The following is a 9,950-nucleotide window of genomic DNA, read 5'->3' on the forward strand; positions in this document are numbered from 1 at the left end:
GTGTGTGTGCACACATGTGTTCGTGTGCCTGTGTTCTGGAGGTGCAGTTTTAAAGATGCTGCTGGAGTCCAGTTTGTTTCCTTTCCATATAAAAATTGGGGGTGGGGGTTAGTTTTGTGGTGGGGTCTAGGGGCACCGTAATATGAAAGCGTCGGGTTACTGTGCGCTCGCTTGATTAATGAGCCAGTGGGATGATGTTTCTTATCAACGCTCTGCACATGTTGGAGAGAGGGCTAAGGTTTACAAGACTGGGATCCTCCAATCAGAGACAGCGCCCACTTCCTTCCCATCATTCCACTTTTTCAGTCACACCTGCCTGTGTGGCTCTTTTCTCTTTGGCTTGGTTGGTGTAATATGTTATACACCATGAGGGGGTCATTTTGTGAAACACTGAACATCATACTTCAGGGTTCAGTTGGCAAATTAAAGTGTAGCCTAGCATAGAGCAGGGGTTTTCAGTTCATGATACACTTGATAAGCTAGAGTAACTGGAGCGTTTATGTTTACACATTTGTTCACGAGCTGGAATCTCAGTCTGTGCTACAGTGTAGAATAACAGCTTTTATAATAGGCACATTCGATTGCTGCGCTCACAATTTGGATACATATGAGGAGTCCACAGTCTCCTTGCAAGAATAGGAGAACCTAGCTGTAGTGGAAATGCAAGGCAAGTTATTGGAAAGGAGGAAATGAAGTACGTTTTCCCAAAGGCACTGTTGACACTGTACTGCATATTGCACACATTGAGATCCTCGGCTGCATGCACATTCATTAAAAGTTTTCATTTCATTTTCATAATTTTCCCCTTGATCTTTCTTTAATTTCATTTTTAACTGCCTGCCTCATAAGTCAAGAACTGTCTGGCTTTTTTTTTCAACGGGTTGGATGTAAAATGAGCATGGTTGGGTAAGAAAAAAAAGGTAATAGAAAATCAAAAACCCTCTGAGCCTTTTCTTAAGCAAGCAACTGTGTTGTCAAGGGAGTGGACAGAGCTATTGAACCACGCCACTCGAGATGTAATTCCCTGCTCCGTTGAAGAAAGTCTGGACACTTCTATTGGAAAGAGGAGAACCTCTAAAACAATCACATAGTTTCTGCTATGCCAATGTGAGTTTGACTGCGTCATCCCCACTCCCCGTCTTTCACATGTGGGATGATTATTGATTGAGCCATCATTTCCAAAGCTGAACATCTGTAATGAAATGTTACTCTTTTTATTGGGTTTGGTGATGGGATCTTGGTCTCTAACAGCTGTTGTGGCTTTATTACACAGTCTCTGTCACCAGTGGGAGGCTTCCACTATAGTGCTGACTGCTAGGGATCCTCATGACATCTAATCTGTAAACACAGTGCTTCCTAATATTTAGGGGTTCACGGTGAAGCCTATTGTTATTGTTAGAAATAAAAATATCTTGACATGGTCAAATAACTCAAAAATAGATTGCAAACTTATTTTTTTCTTCTAATTTGGCACAAAGAAACTAAAGCATATGAGTAACTTGCTCAAAAAGATTGAAACCGCTTGGCCTTTCGGTGGCTCTGTTATAAGCAGTCTCACTTAAACTCTCATATCTGCTACCCCGTTTGACCTAGAGACTTGAAATGTTAAATGTACAGTACCAGTCAAAAGTTTGGACACACCTACTAATTCAAGGGCTTTTCTTTCTTTTTACTATTTTCTACAATGTAGAATAATAGTGAAGACATGGAATCATGTAGTAATCAAAAAAATTATCAACAAATGTAAATATATTATTGATTTTAGATTCCTCAAAGTAGCCACCCTTTGCCTTGATGGCAGCTTTGCACACTCTTGGTATTCTCTCAACCAGCTTCACCTGGAATGCTTTTCAAAACAGTCTTGATGGAGTTTCCACATATGCTGAGCACTTGTTGGCTGCTTTTCCTTCACTCTGCGGTCCAACTCATCCCAAACCATCTCAATTGGTTTGAGGTCGGGTGATTGTGGAGGCCAGGTCATCTGATGCAGCACTCCATCACTCTCCTTCTTGGTCAAATAGCTCTTACAATGCCTGGAGTTGTGTTGAGTCATTGTCCTGTTGAAAACAATGATAGTCCCACTAAGCACAAACCAGATGGGATTGTGTATCGCTGCAGAATGCTGTGGTAGCCATGCTGGTTAAGTCTGCCTTGAATTCTAAATAAATCACTGACAGTGTCACCAACAAAGCACTCGCAAACCATCACATATCCTCCTCCATGCTTCATGGTCGGAACCACACATGCAGAGACCATCCGTTCACCTACTACGTTCACCATCTCACAAAGACACAGCAGTTGGAAACAGAAATCTCAAATTTAGACTCATCAGACAAAAGGACAGATTTCCACCAGTCTAATGTCCATTGCTCATATGTCTTGGCCCAAGCAAGTCTCTTCTTCTTATTGGTGTCCTTTAGTATTTGTTTCTTTGCAGCAATTTGACCATGAAGGCTTAATTCACTCAGTCTCCTCTGAACAGTTGATGTTGAGATGTGGCTGTTACTTGAACTCTATGACGCATATATTTGTGCTGCAATTTCTGAGGCTGGTAACTCTAATTAACTTATCCTCTGCAGCAGAGGTATCTCTGGGTGTTCCTTTCCTGTGGCGGTCCTCATGAGAGCCAATTTCATTATAGTGCTTGATGGTTTTTGCGACTGCACTTGAAGAAACATTCAAAGTTCTTGAAATGTTCTGTATTGACTGACCTTCATCTCTTAAAGTATTGTTGGCCTGTTGTTTCTCTTTGCTTATTTGAGCTGTTCTTGACATAATATGGCCTTGGTTTTTTTTTATCAAAAAGGGCTATATTCTGTCTCAAACGCAGTAAGAAGGAAATAAATTCCACAAATGAACTTTTAACAAGGCACACCTGTTAATTGAAATTCATTCCAGGTGAATTCCTTATGAAGCTGGTTGAGAGAATGCCAAGAGTGTGCAAAGCTGTCATCAAGGCAAAGGGTGGTTACTTTGAAGAATCTCAAATATAAAATATATTTTGATTTGCTTAACAATTTTCTGGTTACTACATGATTCCATATGTATTATTTCATAATTTGTATGTCCTCACTATTATTCTACAATGTAGAAAATAGTAAAAATAAAGAAAAACCATTGAATGAGTAGGTGTGTCCAAACTTTTGACTCGTATTGTATGTGTTTCTTCATGCTGAACAAATTTCACTCATTGAAGGTTTTCCTCTTGGACATTTTGGAATAACATATTCTCATGAACCACAAGTCCAAATAGCATCAAGTTTTATGGTTTGTAGGCACATGGTACATCTCTAAACTTAGTTTGAGAAAAGCAAAGGGATTGGTTAAAAGATGGATAAGTTATTCATCACTATGGTCTATCAACTTTTAGGGTCATCAATGAATTTACCATGATAAATCATGTTAAGTTTGTTATTGATATAATAATATATGTCTACGTAAGGCTTAAAATAATCATAAAAAATCTTTAGTCAGGTTCACTCCAAATTTGGTCTTTGGACCCTAAAAAGTGAGAAAAGAATGTTGATGCATTCAAAAATGGCCATATTAGAATATTAGCGCTTATGCTTAAATTATGAAATTAGTTAAAAAATCCTAAAAAAATCTTCTCATGAACCATAAGAACAAATGACACCAAATGTGTAACGTTTGCCCATGGTACACGTCATTACATAGTTTGGTCCAAAGTGATCGGTCAATCAGATTTGACATGTCCATTTAATCCACGGTAAATCCACTCCACAGTGGTTTATCAACTTGAAACTTGCCATCGCTACACACTGAATTTGGTATAACATATGTGATGTTCACGATCAAAATCACCTGCTATCGTTTTCCCCAGATTCACTCCAGATTTTTTATTTAGACTCATTACATTACATTATTGTTACATTACATAATTGTTTTGAGAATAAATTGTTGCTACATTCAAATATGGCTGCACTGTACCTATAGATGCAGGTTAGTACATATGCTAATGCTAGAAATACTTTAAAAAATCTTCTCATCAAATCAAATTTTATTCTGCACATACACGTGTTTAGCAAAGGTTATGGCGGGTGTAGTGGACAGCTTGTACTTCTAGTTCTGACAGTGCAGCAATATATAACAAGTAATATCTAACAAGTTCACTACAAATACCTAATACACAAAATTCAATGTAAAGGAATGGAATTAGGAATATATAAATATATGGACGAGCAATGTCAGTGGCATAGATTAAGATACAGCAGGTAGTATAGAATACAGTATATACATATGAGATGAGTAATGCAAGATGTATAAACATTATTAAAGTGACATTATAAAAAGTGAATAGTGTTCCATTTATTCAAGTGGCCAATGATTTCAAGTATGTGTATGTTGGCAGCAGCCTCTCTATGCTAGTGATGGCTATTTAACAGTCTGATGGCCTTGAGAGAGAAGCTGTTTTTCAGTCGCTTAGTCCCAGCTTTAATGCACCTGTCCTGACCACGCCTTCTGGATGATAACGGGGTGAACAGGCAGTGGCTCGGGTGGTTGTCCTTGATGATCTTTTTGGCCCTCCTGTGACGTTGGGTGCTGTAGCTGTCCTGGAGGGCAGATAGTTTGCCCTTTGTGATGCGTTGTGCAGACTGCACCACCCTCTGGAGAGTCCTGCGGTTGTGGGCAGTGCAGTTGCCGTACCAGGCGGTGATACAGCCCGATAGGATGCTCTCAATTGTGCATCTGTAAAGGTTTGTGAGGGTTTTAGGTAACAAGCCAAATTTCTTCACCCTCCTGAGTTTGAAGAGTCTCTGTGGCGCCTTCTTCACCACACTGTCTGTGTGGGTGGACCATTTCAGTTTGTCAGGGATATGGAACCGTTTTAGGAATATAGGAGTATGTCGCAAGTCACGACTTCACAGGTGAGCTGTTTGAACGTAATTTTTTTTTTTTTTTTTAAATCAAAATGTGTTTTTTGGCAGAAATTCCTTCTCGAGCATGTGAACTTTCATGTGCCTTAATATCAAACTCGTATAACATCTGTAAATACGAATAAAATGTTAAATTACAAGCCTAGTTGGTTTAGCCACAGAAAAAGGGAGCAACCTTCCACTTATCCATGTTTGGCTGAGATAATGAGTGGGCTGACGTGCGCTATACTTTTCTACCAAATAGCACGCGTCTGTCTATTGGAGCTGGTCAGTATGTTTAGGTAATCGTGTCGAACGCGGCTTTTTTCTTTAAATGTAGTGCGTAGTAAAATTGCATAAACCTAATGTCAAGTTAAAGTGTACTCTTAGGTAGCTAACATTAGCTGGCTGGCTGGCTCGCTAGCTAGCTAATGTTATGTGGATGCTCTTCACTTTCTGAAGGACCGAGTTTTGAAATCAGTGGAATTCAGTATGATAGCTAAGGAGATGTAGAAAACACCAGTCTGGAAAACATTGTCAAACTAAGGCAACCATGTATGGCATCAGACAGGAAACGTGTCCAACCATGAAGTATACTGGTAAGATTTTCAGATATTACACGTTTCTAATTTGGACAGAAAATGGTTTCATTTCAAGTGTACGGTTAGCTAGCTAACGTTAGCTGGCTGTGTTACTAGCTAACGTTATGTGTATGATCGTATTCTTCGTATCTCAGACACATTTGCTTGACTAGTTTTAGCCGTAGAACCTGGTGGTTAGCTACCTGCAGATTCATGCAGGGTAGTAACATCATGAGTTGTGATGATGGTCCATTGATTAACTAGCTATCTAGCTAGCTACATGTCTTAACAAAAGACTCCACTCTAATTTTGACAAAGTATTTTAATTTCAAGTTAAAGTGTACTGTTAGCTAGCTAGCTAACGTTAGCTGGCTGGATTGCTAAACTAACGTTACGTCATGCGTTGCGATTCATTGTTTACCTAGCTAGCTATCTAGCTACATTTCTTAACAAAAGACTCTCGTCTTAGTGAACCAGAGCGCATAATAACTGATGCATTTTTTAACCCTCAATACCCGTTGAATATGTCCGTTGTCAGTAAACTTTGGCAACAAAGCGTAATTAATTTGTTGCCAGTAGCACAGGTACAGTCACCAACGCTCTGGATAACGTGAAATAAGCTTAACCAGCTCTGCTAGGGCAAGTAAAATGGTTAGAGTAGGATGTTCTCTCATTATGTGTCTGGAAGTAGCTGGCCAATATTTGCCAGTTAGCTTGGGTGCTTGACTGTAGTTGTAAGGTCAGAGCTTATGGAACAACATTACTTACTGGTCAGAGCATCCAGTGTGCGCTCTGAACACAAAACCACAGCTATAGGGCAAGTAATGTTCAGTGAGCTGTTCTCTCTCTATTAGATGTCTGGAAGTAGCTGGCAAGTTAGTACAGAACGCACGGATCAACCCTTAAAGAGATGGATGGGGCTAAGACTTAAGAGGGTGTGAACAATGTTGAATGGGTGTAGACAAAGAGGGGCTCTCCAATAGTAACACCAAAATATTGAAAGACGATTTCCTCAAAAGTGAGTTTACAAGTTGATCAAATTTCAAAGCAGAATTACTTTGCCATTGCTTCCTCAAATGCACTTTATGATATACCATTTTGTAGCTCTGGGTCTCTTCTTTTATCCAATTTTAAAAAACAGAAGTTCAAATGTTGCTACATAAAACCGTATCCAGGTGGTGAGTCACATACGCACATGAGGAATTTAAAACTTTCCACCTTTTCCACTGCTGTCCCGTCGATGTGGATAGGGGGGTGCTCCCTCTGCTGTTTCTTGAAGTCCACGATCATCTCCATTGTTTTGTTGATGTTGAGTAAGAGGTTATTTTCCTGACACCACCCTCCTAGAACGCTCACCTCCTCCCTGTAGGGTGTCTCATCGTTGTTGGCAAAAAAGCTTGCTACTGTTGTGTCATCTGCAAACTTGATGATTGAGTTGGAAGCGTGCATGGCCACGCAGTCATGGGTGAACAGGGACTACAGGACGGGGCTGAGCACGCACCCATGTGGGCTCCCAGTGTTGAGAATCAGTGAAGTAGAGGGGTTGTTTCCTACCTTCACCACCTGGGGGCGGCCCGACAGGAAGTCCAGGACCCAATTGTACAGGGCAGGATTCAGACCCAGGGCCTCAAGCTTAATATTGAGCTTTAGGGGACTATGGTGTTGAATGCTGAGCTTTAGTCAATGAACAGCATTCTTACATTGGTAATCCTCTTGTCCAGATGGGATAGGGCAGTGTGCAGTGTGGTGGCGATTGCATCGTCTGTGGACCTATTGGGGCGGTAAGCAAATTGAAGTGGGTCTAGGGTGACAGGTAAGGTGGAGGTGATATGATCCTTGACTAGTCTCTCAAAGCTCTTCATGATGACAGAAGTGAGTGCTATGGGGCGATAGTCATTTATTTCAGTTACATTTGTATTCTTGGGTACAGGAACAATGGTGGCCATCTTGGAACATGTGGGGACGGTAGACTGAGATAGGGAGATATTGAATATGTCCGTAAACACACCAGCCAGCTGGTCTGCCCATGCTCTGAGGACGTGAATAGGGATGCCGTCTGGGCCGGCAGCCTTGTGAGGGTTAACACGTTTAAATATCTTAACTCATGTCGGCCACTGGTAGCTGGCCACGTCGGTGACACTGTGTTTTCCTCAAAGTGGGAAAATAACATGTTTAACTTGTCCAGAAGCAAGACGTTAGTGTCCGTGACGTGGCTGGTTTTCCTTTTGTAGTCCGTGATTGTCTGTATTCGTTGCCACATATGTCTCGTGTATGCCGTTGAATTGCGACTAGTTCTTCCTGGCTGTATGTAATAAGACATAACCTTTTATTGGCTAACAATGTAAGAAATAATACATAAAAATACAAAATACTGCAAAGTTTCCTAAGGACTAGAAGCGAGGCAGCCCTCTCTGTTGGCGCGATTGTGTGATCCATAAGTCAGATTGAATCCAGAGTTGGCATGTAAGGTGCATCTAGAAAGTATTCAGACCCCTTTCCTTGAGGGAAAAAAACTATTGAATCCATTTTAGAATAAGGCTGTAATGTAACAAAATGTAGACAAAGTAAAGGGGTCTGAATACCTAATTCACTGTAGAATCCATGAATTAGCCTCTAATTAATTTGAGAATGATTACCTGCTGAATTCAAAGATAACCAACCTACAGCACTAGACTAAACTCAACTTAAGTCATCATTGTGGTATTGAGAGATAAATATGGTAATGCTTTCACTGATTGCACATAAAGAAAGATAGTTCCTACATGATGAGTGCTTGATTTGTTATCCAACTGATCTTGTGTACTTTCTGTCATCCTGTGAACCCCAATTATTGCTGCTTGCAGCCTTATTAGATTATTCTTTTCCAGAGAACATTCCCAATTAATCACATCAAACCAAATGGTGCTCTTTACAAAATAAATTTGAAGTTGATACACAATCTGTGTATCAACTTCCCAAAAGCCAAACCAGGACGACAGAGGCACGGACCGGGCACAGGGCAGAGTAGATGTTAGTTAGGGCAGGACGCTTCGAGAAGGCAGGCAGCGTATGACCTTTACTCAATAGCATTGAGATAGAATACATTGAGAGCACAGATTTGATTTAGTATTTAGTAATGACTAAAGGGAAGAGAATTTAAGACAGTTGCTCTTAACCCTTTAGACTCCAATAGAATTCTAGAATGCTGCTGTAGATGACTGAGAGTTTTCAAGATAAAGCAAATTTTCTCACATTTTAAACAAACATATAGTTTAAAACAAATAAGAAACAATTCAAATGACAATTACAAGTTAACTTCCTTTTAAAGAGCACAACCTCTTCTTTAATATGACACCACATGTCAATAGTAATAACTGCCATGTGTGTTCCATCTCCGGCCTTTAGGTCACCAGTGCTCCCTCTCGACCAAGGCAACTGGGGAGGTCTCAGCTGGCTCATCAGGCTCTCATGCCTCAGCCGGTTCGTTAGGTTTAAGCACATCAGCTGAGGCAACCGGTCCGCTCCTGATCCCCGGGATCGTCCCTGTGGTTGGTGTCCTGCGGCTGGAGCCGAACACGCCGGGGAGGGGGTACTGTCACCTATGCTCTCTCTCCGCCGCTCTAGGTCACCATGCTCCCGCACCTCAGCTGGATTGACAGGTTCCCGCGCCTTAGCAGAGTGGACCGGTCCGCTCCTGAACCCCGGGATCGTCATCTTGGTCGGTGTCCTGCTGCTGGAGCCGTGCGTCGGGGAGGGTGTACTGTCATGTGTGTTCCCTCTCCGGCTTCTAGGTCACCAGGCTGCTCATTATGGCGCACACCTGTCAACATCGTTATGCGCATCAGCGCATTATGACACTCACCTGGACTCTATCACCTCCTTGATTACCTGCTCTATGTATGTCACTCCCTTTGGTTCCTTCCCCAGGCGTCATTGTTTCTGTTTCATGTCTGTGCGTTGTTCGTGTTTCTTGTTTTGTATTATATTCCGTTTATTTATTAAAACACTCACTCCCTGTACTTGCTTCCCGACTCTCAGCGCACTTGTTACAATAACACACATTTTGTCTTCCATTGTGTAAAAACACTCACTATCGAAACATAATTAATACTCAACAGAACAAAAAAAACTAGAATATTTAAATTGTAGTAAATTTGATGAAAATTACTGATTCAAAAAGTATAATATATGACACATATATTTACACAGAACTACAATTATCCAAAATGTGACCAGAGGACAAAATATTCAGAAAACATTTCAAAACCCACTCAAAGTAAGCTGTTTGACTGACAACGCGTTTTACGTCTGTAGCAATGTAAAAATGCAAACAACTATTCAGAGACTATTCCAAAATGTAGGTAACCTCACTCAATAAGATTTAGCACAGATCAGGCATGACACAACATGTGACTCACCACCTGGATTCGGGCTTATGTAGCAACATTTGAATTTCTGTTTTTAATGCTTGCTTACTTACTTACTTACAAGCCATTAAAATCTATTTTTAAAAAGC

The 9,950-nt window shown here is 40.8% G+C and overlaps 1 protein-coding gene across 1 annotated transcript in view; it reads left to right on the top strand.

Moving 5' to 3' along the window:
* LOC110535809 (GDNF family receptor alpha-2) overlaps positions 1 to 9,381 on the top strand; it is an 82,416-nt gene extending 73,035 nt beyond the window's left edge. The window contains exon 8 of the mRNA XM_036935635.1: positions 8,840 to 9,381. Within this exon, the coding sequence (XP_036791530.1) occupies positions 8,840 to 8,923 (84 nt within the window). The 3' untranslated portion in view covers positions 8,924 to 9,381. The remainder of the gene's footprint in view (positions 1 to 8,839) is intronic.
* The last annotated feature ends 569 nt before the right edge of the window (positions 9,382 to 9,950 follow it).

This window comes from Oncorhynchus mykiss, chromosome 11 (assembly GCF_013265735.2).
Source record: "Oncorhynchus mykiss isolate Arlee chromosome 11, USDA_OmykA_1.1, whole genome shotgun sequence".
In the NCBI taxonomy this organism is placed as follows: Eukaryota; Metazoa; Chordata; class Actinopteri; order Salmoniformes; family Salmonidae; genus Oncorhynchus; species Oncorhynchus mykiss.